Source organism: Saccopteryx leptura, chromosome 4, assembly GCF_036850995.1.
Source record: "Saccopteryx leptura isolate mSacLep1 chromosome 4, mSacLep1_pri_phased_curated, whole genome shotgun sequence".
NCBI classification, from domain to species: domain Eukaryota; kingdom Metazoa; phylum Chordata; class Mammalia; order Chiroptera; family Emballonuridae; genus Saccopteryx; species Saccopteryx leptura.
In genome coordinates, this window is record NC_089506.1 from 222,967,236 (window position 1) to 222,987,974 (window position 20,739).

The 20,739-nt window shown below is 42.8% G+C and overlaps 1 protein-coding gene across 1 annotated transcript in view; it reads right to left on the bottom strand.

Moving 5' to 3' along the window:
* LOC136404364 (phospholipid-transporting ATPase ABCA3-like) overlaps window positions 1-20,739 on the bottom strand; it is a 152,484-nt gene that overhangs the window by 24,754 nt on the left and 106,991 nt on the right. The window contains exons 17-21 of the mRNA XM_066383682.1: window positions 18,525-18,623; window positions 14,958-15,129; window positions 10,804-11,098; window positions 6,329-6,575; window positions 5,982-6,186 (exon numbers count right to left, since the gene is read on the bottom strand). Of these exons, the coding sequence (XP_066239779.1) occupies window positions 5,982-6,186; window positions 6,329-6,575; window positions 10,804-11,098; window positions 14,958-15,129; window positions 18,525-18,623 (1,018 nt within the window). The remainder of the gene's footprint in view (window positions 1-5,981; window positions 6,187-6,328; window positions 6,576-10,803; window positions 11,099-14,957; window positions 15,130-18,524; window positions 18,624-20,739) is intronic.

Sequence of the window (20,739 nt, forward strand, 5' to 3'; positions counted from 1 at the left end):
TAGGGTGTGACTCAACATGATAAAAATGTAAATTCTCCCTAAATTACTCTAAATAGAAATACCAACAAGTTTTCTCTTTTTTTTTGGAAGTTAGACAAGCTAATTTTAAAATTACATGTAAACAAACAAAACATGTCAAGATAGCCAGGAAATGTCACAGAAAAAGGTTAATGGGGAGGTAAGACAGGTCAATACAAAAAACATAATTAAATGTATTATAAAATGAACATAATTAGGGGCCCTGGCCGGTTGGCTCAGTGGTAGAGCGTCAGCCTGGCATGCAGGAGTCCCAGGTTCGATTCCCGGCCAGGGCACCCATCTGAAGTGCCCATCTGCTTCTCCACCCCTCCCCCCTCCTTCCTCTCTGTCTCTCTCTTCCCCTCTCACAGCCAAGGCTCCATTGGAGCAAGGTTTGCCTGGGCACTGAGGATGGCTCTGTGGCCTCTGCCTCAGGCGCTAGAATGACTCTGATTGCAGCAGAGCGACGCCCCAAGATGGGCAGAGCATCGCCCCCTGGTGGGCATGCCGGGTGGATCCCGGTCGGGTGCATGCAGGAGTCTGTCTGACTGCCTCCCCGTTTCCAACTTCGGAAAAATACACACACAAAAAATGAACATAATTAAAACAGATCGGTAGTGCCACATTAAAGATACATCAATGGAATGAAGAAAACAAAATATACTCAAATGCTTATTATCAGTTAAGATACATCACTGGTCAAGTCAGTGGAAAGCAGTGTTTCATTCACGTCAGTGGGAAAAGATGGCTTTCAGAAGAACGGGAGAACAAGGGGTTAGCTATCCAGGAGAAAACATAACTCTTACTTGGCTCTGAACGAGGAAACAGCACAGCAGGCTGTGCCTGATGCACAGTGGCCCACCTAGGGGCTGGGGTCCCCAGGGAACGTGACAGCCACAGTGTGTCTAGGCGTCCGAGAGCCTCTCTCTCTCCAGAGTGATGCTGACAGCCTTCTGACCCTCAGTGAGACCAGAGGGAGGTGAGCCTGTCTTCCTTGCTCATGCCGTATCCACGCCTAAACCACAGACGCACTTACAGGAGCAGCTCAGTGTTTGCGAGTAAACCATCCCGCCCGCTCAGGAAGGCGGGGTTTTCAGGTGCGTCCTAAACTTGAGGACCTAAAGGAACCTGGAGGTCGTGGAGACAGGCTCACAGACTGGATGAGAAGAACGCCGCACCACGCAGCACCTCCGGTGACATAACTCATGAGGACAGTTACTGTTCCGCTTTTCTGAGTCTTTACGCGCGGGCTCAGGTGTGGGAAAAGGCAGAAACTGTTACGGTTCCCCACTGAGAGTCTCCTGGGGTGACAAGTGCAACGGGGTTGGAGCAGTTAGGTCCTCAGGGGTCTAGTCAGCTCAATCCTTATCCCTGGCAGAGGAGCAGCCAGGCCACCCGCTCTGTGAATTGGACAGGCAGAGAAACGGTGACATAAGAATCCTGGCGGCTGGGCGCAACAACAAAATCTTTCCTTTTTTTGTTGGGTCAAAGGACGAGTCCATTTGGTACCATTTCCAGAGCAAGGTAAGGGAGTATCTCCTTGAAAACCAGGGGTACTCAAGTCAGGTAAGCAAGCAAAGCTAAGAACCCAGATGGAGCACCCAATCTGAGAACCATTAAGAGAAACTTTAGATGGAGAGGAGAGAGAGGGGGAGGGAGAGAGAGAGAGAACAACACTGCCTTTTACCCCCCCCCCCCCGCCCAGAAAAGCAGAAGTGGAACAAGGTGTGAAGGCAGAAGCAACTGCAAAGATAAGAGCAGAAAGACCTCACTCTCACTCACATCACCCAGGTTGACCCAGGATGACTCTGAGTGTAGAAACGACAATTCAGGAACCCCAAGCAGGGTTCTGAAAGTGTTCTGTTCCAGTGAAACTGGCTAGGTCACTTATTTCTGTGAGCTTCAGTTTCCGTGCCTGCAAATATGATGAACTAACGTTGCTTCAGGTCATCGTGCTGTTGAATAATGTAACACATAAAAGAACACATGACTGGTAACCTTGCCCCTGAGCTGTAAATGGCAATGCTGGTACAGGTATTAATGGTGGGTGGTCTTATTTGTAGACCTATGAAGGGTAAGTGGTTGTGCCAGCCAAGTTTCAAGAGCCAGAGAAAGGATGGATTCTTGGCATGGAGGTGAAATGACTCAGGGGTTTTCTGACGGATTCTAAGCCAGACTGCGTCACACTGAAGGAGGTAGCAAAGCCGGGGACCGTGCCTGGAGCAGCGCCCCAGCTGCTGTCCTGAAGGGGGGACTAGCAGCCCTCACAAAGGATGGCTGTCTTCCTTCCCAGCGCGGGTGGGTTGGTGAGCTGTGGGCAGAAGAGGCTGGCAGGGGAGCGCCAGCGGGGCTGTGCGCTGGTGAAGGACGCCCTGTGCCTCTCTCTGGACCCGAGACTTCTCTGCTCATGCTGTTTGCTCCTCACACTTCCACCACCGTCCCTGTGCCAGCCAGCCCAGTCCCAGGTCCCCCTGGTGAGCTGTGGGCAGAAGAGGCTGGCAGGGGAGCACCAGCGGGGCTGTGCGCTGGCGAAGGACGCCCTGTGCCTCTCTCTGGACCCGAGACTTCTCTGCACATGCTGTTTGCTCCCCACACTTCCACCACCGTCCCTGCACCAGCCAGCCCAGTCCCGGGTCCCCCTGGTGAGCAGTGGGCAGAAGAGGCTGGCAGGGGAGCACCAGCGGGGCTGTGCGCTGGTGAAGGACGCCCTGTGCCTCTCTCTGGACCCGAGACTTCTCTGCTCATGCTGTTTGCTCCCCACACTTCCACCACCGTCCTTGTGCCAGCCAGCCCAGTCCCGGGTCCCCCTGGTGAGCTGTAATCGTGGTGGGGTTCTGGTTCTCCTTCAGAACCAGTCCTAGGGTTCCTGTGCAGTAACTACAAGTTTTCTCATGGGTGTAAGAGCCAAATTGACTCCAAGTTTCTCCTTTTTCCTCCAACAACTAAATTTATCATGCTATGGTTTTGTTTGAGAATTTGCAGTTCATCCATGATAGTGGCGACTGGCATGCTACTTTATAATGATCTACTTCATTTCTGAGTTCATTGCTAGCCAGTGAACTATTGGAGGGCTGAGCTGTTACCCCATTCACCTCTAAGTCACAGCATCTGCTGTACAGAAAGGAGATTTACCTCTTTTACTTCTGTTTGCCCCTCTTACTGCATGGCTTCACATCTTTCTCACCTTCAAATGTGCACATCAAGCACGCTGCCAAGGCCACTAGTGAGCATATTCATTACACTAAAAAATGCTGAACTATCCCCTTAAGATCAGAAACAAGGCAGGGGTGCCCCCTTTCACCACTCTTATTCAACATAGTTCTGGAAGTCCTGGCCACAGCAATCAGATAAGAAGAAGAAATAAAAGGCATCTAAATTGGAAAAAAAGAAGTAAAACTATCATTATTTGCTGATGATATGATACTGTATATAGAAAACCCTAAAGTCTCAGTCAAAAAAACTACTGGACCTGATAAATGAATTCAGCAACGTGGCAGGATATAAAATTAATAATCAGAAATCAGAGGCATTTTTATACACCAACAATGATCTGTCTGAAAGAGAAATTAAGAAAACAATCCCCTTCGCTATTGTAAAAAATAAGTAAATAAATAAAGAAAGTGCCTAGGAGTAAATTTAACCAAGGAAGTTAAAGACTTGTACCTGGAAAATTATAAAACATTGATAAAAGAAATCAGGGAAGATACAAACAAGTGGAAGCATAGACCATGCTCATGGTTAGGAAGAATAAACATCATTAAAATGTCTATATTACCCAAAGCAATTTATAAATTCAATGCAATACCAATTAAAATATCAATGACATACTTCAAAGATATAGAACACAGATTCCAAAAATTTATATGGAACCAAAAGAGAACACAAATAGCCTCAGCAATCTTGAAAAGGAAGAATAAAGTGGGAGGTATCTCACTTTCTGATATCAAGTCATACTACAAGGCCATTGTACCCAAAACAGCCTGGTACTGGCATAAGAACAAGCATATAGATCAATGGAACAGAACTGAGAACCCAGAAATAAACCCACAGCTCTATGGACAACTGATATTTGACAAAGGAGGTAAGAGCATACAATGGAGTAAAGACAGTCTCTTTAACAAATGATGTTGGGATAATTGGACAGCTACCTGCAAAAAAATGAAACTAAACCACCAACTTACACCATTCACAAAAATAAACTCAAAATAGATAAAAGATTTAAATGTAAGTCATGAAACCATAAGCATCTTAGAAGAAAACATAGCCAGTAAGCTCTCCGACATCTCTTACAGCAATATACTTGCTGATTTACCTCCACGTGCAAGGGAAATAAAGGACAGAATAAACAAATGGGACTTTATCAAACTGAAAAGCTTTTGCACAGCTAAAGACAATAAGAACAGAATAAAAAGACAAACTACACAATGGGAGAACATATTCGACAATACATCTGATAAGGGATTAATAACCAAAATTTATAAAGAACTTGTAAAACTCAACATCAGGAAGATAAACAATCCAATCAAAAAATGGGCAAAAGAAATGAATAGACACTTCTCCAAAGAGGACATAAACATGGCCAACAGGCATATGAAAAAATGCTCAACATCACTAATCATTAGAGAAATGCAAATTAAAACCACAATGAGATATCATCTCACACCAGTCAGAATGGCGCTCATCAACAAAACAACACAGAATAAGTGCTGGCAAGGATGTGGAGAAAAGGGAACCCTCCTGCACTGCTGGTGGGAATGCAGACTGGTGCAGCCACTGTGGAAAACAGTATGGAGATTCCTCAAAAAATTAAAAATGGAACTGCCTTTTGACCCAGCCATCCCACTTTTAGGAATATATATCCCAAGAACACCATAGAACTGTTCCAGAAGGAGAAATGCACCTCCATGTTTATGGCAGCATTGTTTACAATAGCCAAGATCTGGAAACAGCCCAAGTGTCTGTCAGTGGACGAGTGGATTAAAAAGCAGTGGTACATATACCCAATGGAATACTATGCGGCTGTGAAAAAGAAGAAAATAATTTTTGCAACAACATGGAGGGAACTGGAAACTATTATGTTAAGTGAAATAAGCCAAGCAGAGAAAGAAAAATATCATATGACCTCACTCATCTGAGGAATCTGATGAACAATATGAACTGAGGAGTGGAACAGAGACAGAGGCAGGATCCAAGGGTCCAGAGGGGACACGGACAGAGGGAAGGGGGATGATGGGGTGATAGGATGGGACGAGAGCAGAAAAGCAAATCCTGGAGGGAAGGGGGGATAGGGGGATGTACTGGGGAACACGGGGGAGGGGAGGATGTATTCATGGGTACACTAGAACCTATGTAAACACAATAAATTAAAATAAATTTCATGTTAAAAGAAAAAGATGTTGAACTATCCTTCCATGCTCACTGTTCCTGCCACTTTCTCAAAGTCTACAATCAGGTGTCTGAGTCAAAAGCAGTTCTGCTTCGCAGACCGAGCCATCTCAGATTTGGGTTATGAAAGTGTGTGTGTGTGTGTGTGTGTGTGTGTGTGTGTGTGTGTGTGTGTGTCTGTGTGTGGTGAATAGTAACAGAAGCTTCCATTAGGTATTGAGTCTACCCTGTTTGCTCAAGTCCAGTGTACTGGAGGGTGCAGTGTTGGGAACGGGTGGGCAGTGACAGACAAGTGACAAGTGACAGGCTGCAGTCCTTCAGGCAGTCTGGGCCAGGGCAGAATGCTGAGAATGACATGGGAAGCCGACCCAAGAGAGACGTCTCAAAGGAAAGTGTGTTCTCCAACTGGGAGGACCTGAGCAAGAACATTCCCACAGTGGTTTCCGCAACACAGTCTCTGGCACGAGACACCAAAGTGGTTTCAAATTGCTTCACAAGTTTTATTTTAGGAGGCAGGTAGTTTTTAGGAATTTCTGGTTGGTGACAAGGGAAAGGAGCCTTTGGGCGGTTTCACTCACCAGCAGCAGGCAGCAGGTGACGGAGAAGCAGATGAGATCCCACAGCAGAGCGGAGAGCCAGTACGTCAGGGCGGGGACCCCACTCACAAACTGGACGTGCTTGGCCTTTGTGGTCCTCTCGGTCACCGTCTGGAAGCCGAAGCTACTGGCCATGACAGCCAGTGCAAAAGCCAAATTTAAGACAATCTGCAATCCGGCTGCAGGCCTATCAAAGAGGAAATAAAAAAAAAATGAAATAAATGACAAAGTAGAAGTGGAGACGATGGCTCCAGGGGCCGTTTCCTGTGTGGACGGTGAGGCCGCGAGGGGCTCCGTGAGCTCTGCCGCAGGAGGAGAGCTGTACCTACACGGTGTGCGTGCTGTACAGAGGGAGCGGCTGCGGCGCGTTGGCGACCTGAATGGACGCGCGGGGTCCGGAAAGGGACGTGAAGAGAATGTTGTCCAACACGGACATGGACATCGCGGCCGCGTGGTACGCCTCGTTATTGAACAAAATCGTTAACACTGTTCTGTTTTTCTCCACCTCAATGGCAAGCGCAACAATGGAGAAGTAGATGTACTCTTTACTCTCCAATATGGACCTTGTTACATTACCTGGAAAAAAAAGAAGGAAATCGGTCAGCGAGTCAACGTGTGATACGTCCCCGATGACTTCTACTGGAGAGGACCGAATGTTTGGGGTTTTTTTTGCTGTTGTCTCTTCCTCGTCCGACTTTTCACAATGGCTGTTTAAAAATCTGTCTTCTGGCCCTGGCCGGTTGGCTCAGCAGTGGAGCGTCGGCCTGGCGTGCGGGAGTCCCGGGGTTCGATTCCCGGCCAGGGCACACAGGAGAGGCGCCCATCTGCTTCTCCACCCCTCCCCCTCTCCTTCCTCTCTGTCTCTCTCTTCCCTTCCCACAGCCAAGGCTCCATTGGAGCAAAGTTGGCCGGGGTGCTGAGGGTGGCTCTGTGGCCTCTGCCTCAGGCACTAGAATGGCTCTGGTTGCAACAGAGCAACGCCTCAGATGGGTGGAGCGTCGCCCCCTGGTGGGCATGCCAGGTGGATCCCGGTTGGGCGCATGCGGGAGTCTGTCTGACTGCCTCCCTGTTTCCAGCTTCGGAAGGATGAAAAGGAAAAAAAAAAAAAAAAAAAAAGAAAGAAAAAAAAAAATCTGTCTTCTATCTCATCATCTCCCCTACCCTATCACATTATAGTCTACAACCTGAAAAAACAGCAAATCACTAAGAATTTCTGGCTCTATTCTTGTCTAAAATAACCTTTTTTTTTACAAAATAGTTCCGGTTCTTCTAGAATATTCTAAGAAATTTGCATGTCCATATACATTTTACTATTGGCTTGCCTATTTCTGCAAAAAGTCTGATGAAATTTTGATAGGAATTGCATTAAATCTGTAGAGTCTGTTTAGGGAGAAATGCTACCCTAACAACAATTTTCCAATCTGTGTCCTGGAAGAATCTCCGCATCTATCTATAAACTTGGTCTCCTTCAGCAAGTTTCACAGTTTCAGTCTACAGGTCTTGCATTTCTTTTCTTAAATTTAAATATTTTATTATATATATATATATTTATTATTTTTAATTTTTTTACAGGGACAGAGAGTCAGATAGAGGGATAGATAGGGACAGACAGATAGGAACGTAGAGAGATGAGAAGCATCAATCATCAGTTTTTCCTTGCGACACCATAGTTGTTCATTGATTGCTTTCTCATATGTGCCTTGACCGCGGGCCTTTAGCAGACTGAGTAACCCCTTGCCCGAGCCAGTGACCTTGGGTCTATGCTAGTGAGCTTTTTGCTCAAGCCAGATGAGCCCGCACTCAAGCTGGCAACCCCGGGATCTTGAACCTGGGTCCTTTCACATCCCAGTCCAATGCTCTATCCACTGCACCACCGACTGCTCAGGCTATTTTATATTTTGATGCTATTGTGAGTTTTGGCACTTTGTGGGTTTTTCCATCTAGGAATGTGTCCATTTAAGTTGAATTAAAAAAAAATTCCAGTCTGAAAACCTCTGTCTTGAAGAGTGTTCACTTCATTTACATTTTTTATTTTTAAATTTTATTTAGAAAATTAAATTTAATAGGGTGACATTGATCAATAAGAGCACAAAGGTTTCATTCAGGTAAACATTTCTGTGGCATCTGAGCTGTGGATTATCTTGTATACTCATCACCCAGAGTCAAATCATTTTCAGGCATCGTATATTTGTCCCTCTTTACACCCTTCCCCCCACCCTTCCTCCATGTCCCCTCCTCCTGGGAACCACTTCACTTTTGTCTATGTCTGTGAGTCTCAGTTTTACATCTCATCTACAGTGTGTCCGTAAAGTCATGGTGCACTTTTGACCGGTCATAGGAAAGCAACAAAATACGATAGAAATGTGAAATCTGCACCAAATAAAAGGAAAACCCTCCCAGTTTCTGTAGGATGATGTGGCAGCATGTGCGCATGCGCAGATGACGACGTCACACCGTGTATACAGCAGAGCAGCCCACGGCCATGCCAGTCGAGATGTGGATGGTACAGAGAAAAGTTCAGTGTGTTCTGTGGCTCGCTAAATTCGAATCCATGACCAAAGTGCAACATGAATATCGGTGCATTTATAATGAAGTGCCACCAAATAGGAATAACATTACTCGGTGGGATAAGCAGTTGAAGGGAACCAGCAGTTTGGTGGAGAAACCCCGTTCTGGTAGGCCATCAGTCAGTGACGAGTCTGTAGAGGCTATACGGGATAGCTACCTAATGAGCTCTAAAAAGTCTGTGCGTGAGCCCACATCGAACTGCACTGAATAGGTATGAAACTGGGAGAGTTTTCCTTTTATTTGGTGCAGATTTCACATTTCTATCATCTTTTGTTGCTTTCCTGTGACCGGTCAAAAGTGCACCATGACTTTATGGACACACTGTATATGTGAAATTATACACTTCTTAGCTTTTTCTGATTTACTTATTTCACTCAGAATAATGTCCTCAAGGTCCATTCATGTTGTCGTAAATGACACTATGTCATCATTTCTTGTGGCTGAGTAGTATTCCATTGTATCTATGTACCACATCTTCTTTATCCAGTCCTCTATCGAGGGACAGTTGGGTTGTTTCCATGTCTTGGCCACAGTGAATAATGCTGCAATGAACATGGGGGTGCATGAATCCTTGCATACCAATATTTCAAGATTTTTGGGTAGATACCTAATTGAGGGATTGCTGGGTCATATGGTAGTTCTATTCTTAATTTTTTGAGGAACCACCATACTGTCTTCCATAAGGGCTGTACCAGTTTACATTCCCACCAGCAGTGAATGAGGGTTCCTTTTTCTCCACAGCCTCTCCAGCACTTGTTATGACCTGTCTTGTTGATAACAGCCAATCTAACAGGTGTGAGGTGGTATCTCATTGTAGTTTTGATTGGCATTTCTCAAATAGCTAGTGAAGATGAGCATCTTTTTTATATATCTCTGTCTATTCACGTTTCTTCTTCAGATAGGGAGAACTATCTGATCAGGAACTCTGCCCATTTTCCAATTGGATTGTTTGTTTGTTACTGAGTTTTGTGAGTTCTTTATATATTTTGGATATTAACCCCTCATAGAAGTTGTTGTTTGAAAATATCATCTCCCATTTGGTTGGCTGCCTATTTGTTTTGTTCTTGGTTTCTTTTGCTGTGCAGAAGCTTTTCAGTTTGATCTAGTTCCATTAATTTATTTTTGCCTTTACTTCCCTTGCTTTTGGGTCGAATTCCTAAATTGTTCTCTGTGGCTGAGGTCAGTAAGTTTAGTACCTATGTCTATGTTTTTCTCTATATAAGTTATTGTTTCAGATCATCTATTTAGGTCTTTGATCCATAGTGAATTAATTTTTGTGCAAGGGGACGTGTTGTAGTCAAGTTTCGTTCTTTTGCATGTGGCTTTCCAATTTTTCCCAGCACCATTTATTGAAGAGGTTTTCTTTACTCCATTGTGTGTTTTTGGCTTCTTTGTTGAAGATTATTTGTCCATATATAATATATATGTGGCTCAATTCTGTTCCATCGGTCTGTATGTCTGTTTTTCTGCCTGTGCCATGCTGTTTTGATTCTCATGGCTCTGTAGTATAATTTGAAGTCAGTAGTGTGATACCTCTGGCTTCATTCTTTTTTCTCAGAATTGCTTTAGTTATTCAGGGTTTATTATGGTTCCTTATAGACCTGGTGATGTTTTGTTTTATTTCTTTAAAAACCAGGTAGAGAAAGAAAAATATCATATGACCTCACTCATTTGAGGAATCCAAGAACACTGTGAACTGAGGAATGGAATTAAACCTGAAGGGAAGGGGGGAGGGAGGTGTTAAGAGGGGGGGGAAGGGAGATGTTAAAGGGAATACGGGGGAGAAGGGATGCATTTGGGGAGACAGTAGAATCTATGTAAACACAAAAAAAATGACATTGAGATTTTAATGGAGATTGTATTAAATTTGTACACACACACACACACATTTTAAGTGAGAGGCAGGGAGGCAGAGAGACAGACTTCCTTGTGCGCCTGACCAAAGCCCCCTACAGGGCTAAATTTCACACCACACTAATTTGGCTCTTTACCTACCCTCTGAAAGGTGATAGAATTTGCTGAAAATAAAAAGAACCTATAGCCAAAACACCTCTACTAATTATTAACTTTTGTGGTCAGTTGTCTTGAAGTGTACATTTTTTTTTTGCCTCTAAGATACTGGTAATTAGTAGGAAAAGAAAGAAATGGGTAGCTAAAACACTCAAGTCCAGTCCCTCCTTTGCACGTGACACACACAGGTTTTCTGTACAGTAGCTGTCTCTTCTACGGGCCTTACCTGGTACTTGGCGAAGTTCTTGATTCTTAGGCTCTAGAAAAACCTTCAGGCTTCTTATGAGATTCGTAGCCAAATCAGATTTTCCTGAAACTGAGTAAGGCACAATTGTTCGACCATACTGACCCAAATCCATTGTTCTGATGGGCTCATTAGAATATAAGCTGTTCGTGGTTAAGAGGTATGTAGTAACAACCAAAATGATGGATGTCTGTAGCAATATCAACTTCCAGTTGCGCCAACTAAACAGGGCTTTCTTTATAAACATGGAACGGAACTGCTGGCAGTAAAGTGGAAACTAAGAAAGAGAAGAGAAACATAGTACAATTGTTGGCGACTCAAGTAGGATATTCGTATTGGGAGCCATCCATATAAACAAAATCTTGAGGATGCGGAATTGGCTGATTGGACTCAGTGTATTGTTCCATGACAAGAGCCTGTGGCTAGTTGACTAGAGGCCAAAGTTAAGGGCAACACTGACACAGTTTTCCAGACGACTCAGGAACAGCCCCAAGCAACTTGCTACGAAAGAGTTTGACGGGTACTTGGGTTGTGCTAAATACAGTGGCACCTGAGATACGAGTTTAATTCATTCTGTAACTGAGCTCGTAAGTCAGTCAACTCATATATCAAACAAATTTCTCCCATTTAAAATAACTGAAATAGATTTAGTCTGTTATAGCCCAGTGAAACATCCCCAAACCATCCTAAATTATAAAAAAGACATGTTTTTAATCAAGAAACACACATGTATACTTTACCAATGCATAACAAAATATATGAAATAAAAGAAAAAAGTGTTGTTTAGTACTGTATTCTTACCTGAGAGACAGAGTGCGGCTAACGGAGGCGAATGGAGGAGGAGGAGGGAGGGAGGAAGGGATGCAGGCACTGTAGACACATAAACTAAAACTGCACTTTCTTAACAGTAAGCGTAAACTAAAACTGCATTTTATTTACTTAAAATGAAACCACAAAAACTTAATTGTGAAAAAATGCACTTTCTTAACTTTAAACTTAACCTAAGCTTAACATTACATATTTTTCATTTAATCATCACCTGTTTTTGCCTTTTTGGCTGCACTTTCGGCACTTTCACTTGCAGGACTTTTTTTTTTTTTTTGTATTTTTCCGAAGTTGGAAACGGGGAGGCAGTCAGACCGACTCCCACATTTGCCCGACCAGGATCCACCCGGCATGCCCACCAGGGGGCAATGCTCTGCCCATCTTGGGGCGTCGCTCTGCCGCAATCAGAGCCATTCCAGCACCTGAGGCAGAAGCCACAGAGTCATCCTCAGCGCCTGGGCAAACTTTGCTCCAATAAAGCCTTGGCTGCGGGAGGGGAAGAGAGAGACAGAGAGGAAGGAGAGGGGTACTTCTCCTGTGTGCCCTGGTCGGGAATCGAACCCAGGACTCCTGCACGCCAGACCAACGCTCTACCACTGAGCCAAACAGCCAGGGCCGACACTTGCAGGACTTTTAAATAAAAATCTATTCAAAGAGGCTTGCTTTTGCTGCCTTTTAAAATGTTACGGAAATGTGACAAAAAAGTGTCATTAAAAAGTGCTGAAGCATGACCAGTTGAAACTTTTTCTGGGTGTTTTTTTTTCAATGAAACTTGAAAGCTTCTCCCACATTGCCAGCATGTCTTTAATTTCACTTGTAGAAATCACTTCCTCCGACTCTGCCTCCTCCTCACTACTGATCTCTTGCAGAAGCTCTGCATGTTGCATCATCTGTAGCTCCTTCAACTCTTCAGTTGAAAGTTCCTCCTCATGTTCCTCGATGAGCTCATTTACGTCACCCTCATCTACCTCCAGACCCATCGACTTTCCGAGGGACACAATCTCCTCCAATGCTTCTACCTGGGTCTCAGTCTCTGGTTTCAATCCTTTGAAGTCCCTGTCTGCAACAACATCAGGCCGTAACTTTTTCCATGCCGAGTTCAAGGTTCTTCTTGTAACCTCTTGCCATGCCAAGTCAATAATATGTAAACATATCACGATGTTGTAGTTATCTTTCCAAAACTCTCAAAAGGTTAGATTTGTATTCTCAGTCACCTCAAAGCAGCAGCAGAACAAGTGCTTTGTGTAAAGCTTTTTAAAGTTGGAAATGACCTGCTGATCCATAGGTTGCAAGATTGAAGTTGTGTTGGGTGGGAGGTAGAGGACTTTTACGAATTTGAACTCATTCAGAATGTCATCTGCAAGACCAAGTGGGTGGGCTGGAGCATTTTCAAGGATTAGTAATGCTTTCATCAGGAGTTTATTTTCTTGAAGATATTTCTTCACTGCAGGACCAAAGACGAGATTTACCCATTCAATAAAAAACTGCCTCGTAACCCATGCCCTAGCATTGGCACGCCACGTGACCTGCAGTTTTTCTTTCAGAATCTTGTGAGTCTTAAAGGCTCAAGGATTTTTGGAATGATACACTCACAGTGGCTTTACTTTATAGTCACTGCTAGAATTTGCACACAATGCAAGGGTCAGACGGTCCTTCATGGGTTTATGCCTTTCAGCTTCTTTTCCTCTGCGGTGATGAAAGTTGTCCGGGGCATTTTTTTCCAAAACAATTGTTTCGTCACAGCTGAACACTTGTTGGGGGATATAGCCTTCCTTTGCGATAAGCGCAGCAAAATGTGCGATGTACTCCTCAGCTGCCTTAATATCAGCACTCGCAGCTTCACCGTGCCTCACCACCGCGTGGATGCCAGATCTCTTCTTGAAATTTTCAAACCAGCCATGACTTGCCTTAAACATATCTTCTGCTGCCTCTTTTGAGGTTGATGGCTCTTTCTTCTTCAAGTCGCCGTAAATAATACGTGCCTTTTCACATATTACAGTCTCCGTCACTGTATCTCCTGCCAGCTCTTTCTCTTTCACCCACACCAGCAGAAGCTTCTCTATTTCTTCATGGATATTTGTCCTTAATTGGGACAGAATTGTAATTCCTTTCACTGGATTTGTGCTTTTGATGGCATCCTTTTGTTTAAGGATGGTACAAATTGTAGATGGATTGTGGTCGTAAAGCCTTGCCAGTTCAATCACTCAGACACCACGCTCATGTTTTTCTATTATTTCTTGTTTTACTTCTATCAACATCATTCTCTTCTTCTTCTCACCACTGTCCTTTACACTCACTTTCTTCGGCCCCATGATAGCACACAGAAAAAGTTAGTAAAAAATGCAAAAATGATGCAAGAACGAGTACAGTGCACAAGATTCGACTTGATTCTGCAGGTAACACGTGAGAAAGAACAAGATGCTGGTGTTGTGCTGCCGATACTGGACCCGTGTGCCAATGCACCAACTAGCGGCAACTTCCTGAATCACAACTCGTATCTCGGAATTTCTCTCAGGTCTCGAACGAAAATATGAACCAAGTCGCAGCTCATATCTTAAAAAATTTGTATGTTGGTCTGCTCGTATCTAAAGGCACCACTGTAATAACCACAACACTGTATCATTAAAAATGACAAAGATATAATACAAATATATTCTTGAATGGGATCCAAGAAACAAGAAGATAAGATGAAAAGATTTATCTGTGTAAGGCGTTAAGGGAAACAATTAAAATCTGGTTTCTGATCTAACTACACGGAAAAATCTCATCCTAATTTTATTCACTAATATACTTGTCGTACTGATTAGAAAACCTAAATTACATTTCTCTTCTTATTAAAACCATAATCTTTTTATTTCTCCATTGAAAAGGAAATATTCCCGTGAAAACCATATGGAAATACTGTCTTTTGTTATGTTTTAATACCTCAACTATGACTGATAGTGGAAAAATGCCATAATCTGATCAACGAGTATCATCTGATCACAACTGTCCTAACTCTTGGGTCTTGTCTTAGATCTGAACAAAGGAAGAATTTATGAGAATATAAATGAGAACTTTTCAATGTGATTCTGCAAAACAACAATGGTGAGAAGAACAGCTGTCCTTCACCTAGAACCCACTTCTCCTAAGTCAGAAGATCACATCTGGCTGCATCTTCTATGGCTAAATTCCAAACATTTTTAAAGTTCAGATATTAAATAAAGTGTGTGTGTGTGTGTGTGTGTGTGTGTGTGTGTGTGTGTGTGTGTATGTGTATATCTCATAACCAAGACAAACGTACTATTTAAATTTTTAGTAAATAGGCTTACTCCAGTATTAAATTCCATGGTAGCAATTTCATTCAATCTGGAAAAAACTGGTGAATCATTGTTTCTGTCCATAATCATATTCTTCTTAGTGTCTTGTCTTATTTCTTGATCCTTCACCAAAGGTGTCTGGGTCGTCTGCTGATCCGTTTGGGAATGGTCCGGCTTATTGACCCTACATGCACATAGGTACACACACACAGTCACAAAACATTCCGTCTCGACTAGAGCGTCCACCAGTTCTATGTGGGGAATGTCAAACAAGGTTCCAAATGTGGAAGACTCCCTCATCTTTCTGACAGATTGTCAAGTGGATTGGTTTCAAGCAGCACGGTAACAGTGGTTCCCAACAAACCTATCAGGGGACGAATTGCAATTCATGGAAAAGTTTCAACAATTCAAAGGAATGGCTTTATCATGAGAAAAAAAATTATGATGTGATGTATGTTGCATTAAAGCTGAACTTAATCGAGTTAAAGGACTTAACCTTTTAATCAAAGGTAATAACTCTATTTTGAGGGTTAAAATGTTCTTTATGGAATGATGGGGACATTGACTAGTAGGGTTTTTTTTTTAAGTTTATACATTTCCCACTACTGTCTATTTCTGAAATTGGGTCTTTGGGTGTAGATATTTGAGAAGAAATAAAAGATATACACAAGTAATTATAATCTGAGGAGAAAAATTCTAGGTATAATAACAGTATACTAAGAAACAGAAAAGGTTAATTATATCAAAGAGGTAAAGCACTTGGTGGAAAATACATTATTTAAAAAATGTATTTTTTTCTAAGCCACAGAATTATCAAAATCAAAATATAAATAAGTGAAGGAAAAAATTCCTATTACCTAGAGAGAATCCTGATGAGATCTTTTCTTCACACATGTACAAACAGGCACAAACATATACACATAAACATACACAAACATACATACACTCTCTTAAAAGTGGCATCCAAACTGTATTTAGTCTATCTTCATAATTACTGATATATTTGGGTTTATACCTAACATCTTGTTTGTTTTCTACTTATCTTAGTTTTATTATCTAGCTTTATTGAAGCATGATTGACAAATAAAAATTATATATCCATACTTATGGTATAGAATATAACGTTTACATATGTGTATACATGGTGAAATGATTATCACAATAAAGTTAATTAACACATCCATCATCCCAAATAGTTACAGTTGTCTTTTTGGTAATAAAAATACTTGTGATCTACTTTCTTAGAAAATTTCAAACTTGCAATTATTACTCAATATAATTATCATGTTGTACTTGTGGAGACTTGTATGTCTCCAGAACTTGAAATCATCTTATATCTGAAAGTCTGTACCTTTTAACTAACATTTCCTGTTTCTATCTTCTACACCCTGGTAACCACAATTCTACTTTCTGATAGAATGAGTCTGACTTATTAAGAGTTCACATGTAAGTGAGATTATAAAGTATTCGTTTTTGGTGTCTGCCACATCTCACTTAGCATAATGGCCTTGCAGTCCATCCATGTTGGTGTGAATGGCAGGATTTGTACAAATAATGCAATTAAAACATGGGGAGGGGACCTGAGCAGACACTTCTCCCAAGAGGACATACAAGTGGCCAACAGGGATATGAAAAGATGCTCATCTTCACTAGCTATTAGAGAAATGCAAATAGAATGGCTCCGGCCGCAACAGAGCAACGCCCCAGATGGGCAGAGCATCGACCCCTGGTGGGCATGCCAGGTGGATCCCGGTCGGGCATGTGTGGGAGTCTCTCTGTCTCCCTGCTTCTCACTTCAGAAAAATACAAAAAAAAAAAATCAAAACTACAATGAGGTACCACCTCACAGCTGTTAGATGGGCTATTATCAACATGACAGGTCATAACAAGTGTTGGAGAGGCTGTGGAGAAAAAGAAACTCTCATTCACTGCTGGTGAGAATGTAAACTGGTACAACCATTATGGAAGACAGTATGGTGGTTCCTCAAAAAACTAAGAATAGAATCATCAGATGACCCAGCAATCCCTCTACGGAATTATCTACCAAAAAAACTTAAAAATGTTACGTAAAGACACATGCACCCCCATGTTTATCGCAGCATTATTCACAGTAGCCAAGACATGGAAACAACCAAAGTGTCCACTGATGGATGATTGGATAAAGAAGATGTGGTGCATATATGCAATGGAACACTACTCAGTCATAGGAAAATATGAAATACTGCCATTTGTGACAACGTGGATGGACCTTGAGAATATCATGCTAAGTGAGATACGTCAGAAAGAAACATATGATTTCACTTACATGTGGTATATAAACCTGAAACTCCCGGACACAGACAACAGTCTGGTGGTTCCCAGAGGGAAGGTGGTGGTGGGGGTACTATGGGAAAAGGACCCAAATACATGGTGATGGAAGATGATTACACCGTGGGTGGTGGTTACTAATGTAATATACAGATGATGTATCATAGAACTGTACACTTGAAAACTATATAATTTTATTAACCAATGTCACTCCAAAAAATTTAACTAAAAAATAAAATTAAATTAAAAAGTGGAAAAAAAGGGTAAGAAAGGCAAACATTGAAACAATACCCAGGAAAGACAGGCTAGGTGACAGGCTAGGTGTCATGGTCCAAGATCTTAACCTTTGATAACATTCGCAGGCAGAGTATCTATTGCAGAGATAATGGCTCTAAATGAAAATTAATTCCCTCATTTTTCTTACCTAAGAACACTCTTGAGTATCTATCATGTGACAGACATTGTCTGAGGCCCCAAGTCAGTATATAAGACAAACACAGTCCCTGCCTTTATGGAGCTCGCTCTAATTGTGACGAGAAAGTAACTTTTTTTATAATTTGCTCCCCACCTACTTTTTCTGGAGACAGAGAACAGAACACTTTAATGAATGGCCAATAGGCCCTTTCTTATTATAAATTATTCTTATCATAATTTTTATCATTAATTAATGAAGTGGACTCTTTATTTCAGTCTTTTGTGAACTGAATTCTATGAATAAATCACTTCAGGTTAACTTTGATACACTGACAATATTAATTTAAATCCTCGAGGCTGACAGAATCAAGTCGAGACGTAACTTCATCATAATCTTATCAGAAGAAGGACATTTTGTGAGACTTTTGACAGATTAAACACCTGACTCTGCATGGGACAGCCCCAGCTGCCTGGGTGTTTCCTTTTAAACTTTTTCCAGTGCAGGAAACACTAAGTTATGGAAACAAGGTTATGTCAAAAATTTAAGTCCTTTCTAGTACAGATTTCAAGTTAGAACTAGACATTTTCCTGTGATGATACCAATATGAATTCTTTCTTTCTCTTGATTCACTTTTAAATTCTCAACCAGAAAAAACAAAAAACAGAAAAGCATATGATCAAGGTTGAAGCTCAGTGTTTTACACTCTCGACCGCGTGTACAGAAACACACTAGCATAAACATCAACGTATTTTAAAAATACACGACTAAATTTTTTGAATGCAAATACGGTGGGGTTTGTCCTTGAGGTTATGCAGACCTTTAGGTGTTGAATTTTTTTGAAGGTCACTGTTACTCACTTCAGGAAGACTTCTTCCATAGTGGTGATCGACACATCAAAGCGGGCAATGCCCAGCTCTCTCTCTCTCTCCTTCATATCATCAAACAGAGCTTCAAACCTGCAGGAGAGGAGGAAGAAAAAGGGAAGTACTCACACTAATCTGGATACCTTTCATTTTCTCTTTTTAGTTCATTTTATTTTCTAGTATATACAATTTCTCTCTCTCTCTCTCTCACACACACACACTGAAATACTGCTACTCAGCCCAAGGATGAAATACTGCCACACGTGGGATATAAAATGAAAAGCAAGAAATGAACAAGCAAGATAAACAAACAGAAACTGACAGACACGGACAGCAGTGTGGCTGGTGACCAGAGGGACAGGGGGCTGGGGTGGTAAAACCAGTCAAGTATACAGTGATGGGAGATCTGACTTTGGGTGGTGGGCACACAACGTAATACACACAGCTGATGTATCACACAATCGTACACTTGAAACCAATATGGTCTTATTAACTATGTCACTCGAATACATTTAATAAAAAAATGAGCGCTTATTTTTCTTCATTTAGTACTTCATTTCATTCACAATTGTTTTCTTCCCTATTGTTTTAAGTTATTTTATCGTGATTATATATATATATGTCATTAAATTTCACCTTTCATGGTTTTATGTATACAGTTGAAGCAGCATTGAGCATATTCACAATGCTGTGCAACCATTACTACCAGGAACTTCCAGAAAATTTTTACAATTCCAAACAAGAACTGCATACCCATTAAACAGTAATTCTCTATTCCTCTCTTCCCTCAACGTGACCTGAACTTTCTCTCTCTATGAATTTGCCTATCCTGTGTGCCTCATATAAATTAGGATCACACAATATTGGTCCTTTTTTTTTTTTTTTTTGTATTTTTCTGAGGTTGGAAACAGGGAGGCAGTCAGACAGACTCCCGCATGTACCCAACCGGGATCCACCTGGCATGCCCACCAGGGGGCGATGCTCTGCCCATCTCGGGTGTTGCTCTGTTGCAACCAGAGCCGTTCTAGTGCCTGAGGCAGAGGCCATGGAGCCATCCTCAGCACCCGGGCCCACTTTACTCCAATGGAGCCTCAGCTGCGGGAGGGGAAGAGAGAGACAGAGAGGAAGGAGAGGGGGAGGGGTGGAGAAGCAGATGGGCGCTTCTCCTGTGTGCCCTGGCCGGGAATCGAACCCTGGACTCCTGCATGCCAGGCCAATGCTCTAACACTGAGCCAACTGGCCAGGGCAATATTGGTCCTTTTGTGTATGGCTTATCTCTCTGAGCATAATTCTTTCCAGATTCATCCATGTTGTAGCATGTCTCAGAATTCTATTACTTTTTACAGATGAATAACACTCGTATGGATATACATTGTATGGATATACATTCTGTCAGTGAATATTTGGGTTGTTTTTCTACCTTTTGGACTTTGTGAATAATGCTGCTATGAACATTAGTGTGCAAATACCTGTTTGAGTTTCTGCTTTCAATTACTTTGGGAATCGACAAGTGGGATTGCTGGATCATAGAGTAATTCTATGTTTCACTTTCTGAGGAATCTCCATACTGTTTCCTACAGCAGGCACCTGGTTCGACATTCCCACAGCTACGCATAGGGTTCCGATTGCCCCGCACCCTTACCAACCATTCCCGCAGCTACGCACAGGGTCCCGACTGCCCCGCACCCTTACCAACCATTCCCACAGCTACGCACAGGGTCCCGACTGCCCCGCACCCTTACCAACCATTCCCACAGCTACGCACAGGGTCCGACTGCCCCGCACCCTTACCAACCATTCCCGCAGCTACGCACAGGGTCCCGACTGCCCCGCACCCTTACCAACCATTCCCACAGCTACGCACAGGGTCCCGACTGCCCCGCACCCTTACCAACCATTCCCACAGCTACGCACAGGGTCCCGACTGCCCCGCACCCTTACCAACCATTCCCACAGCTACGCACAGGGTCCCGACTGCCCCGCACCCTTACCAACCATTCCCACAGCTACGCACAGGGTTCCGACTGCCCCGCACCCTTACCAACCACTCCCACAGCTACGCACAGGGTTCCGACTGCCCCGCATCCTTACCAACACAGCTTTCTGTTCTGCTTTCCTCTAGGGAGTGGTGACGTTGAACACCTCTTCATGTGCTTATCCACAAACTGTACATCTTCTTTGGAGAAATGCCTATTCAAGTTTTTGGCCC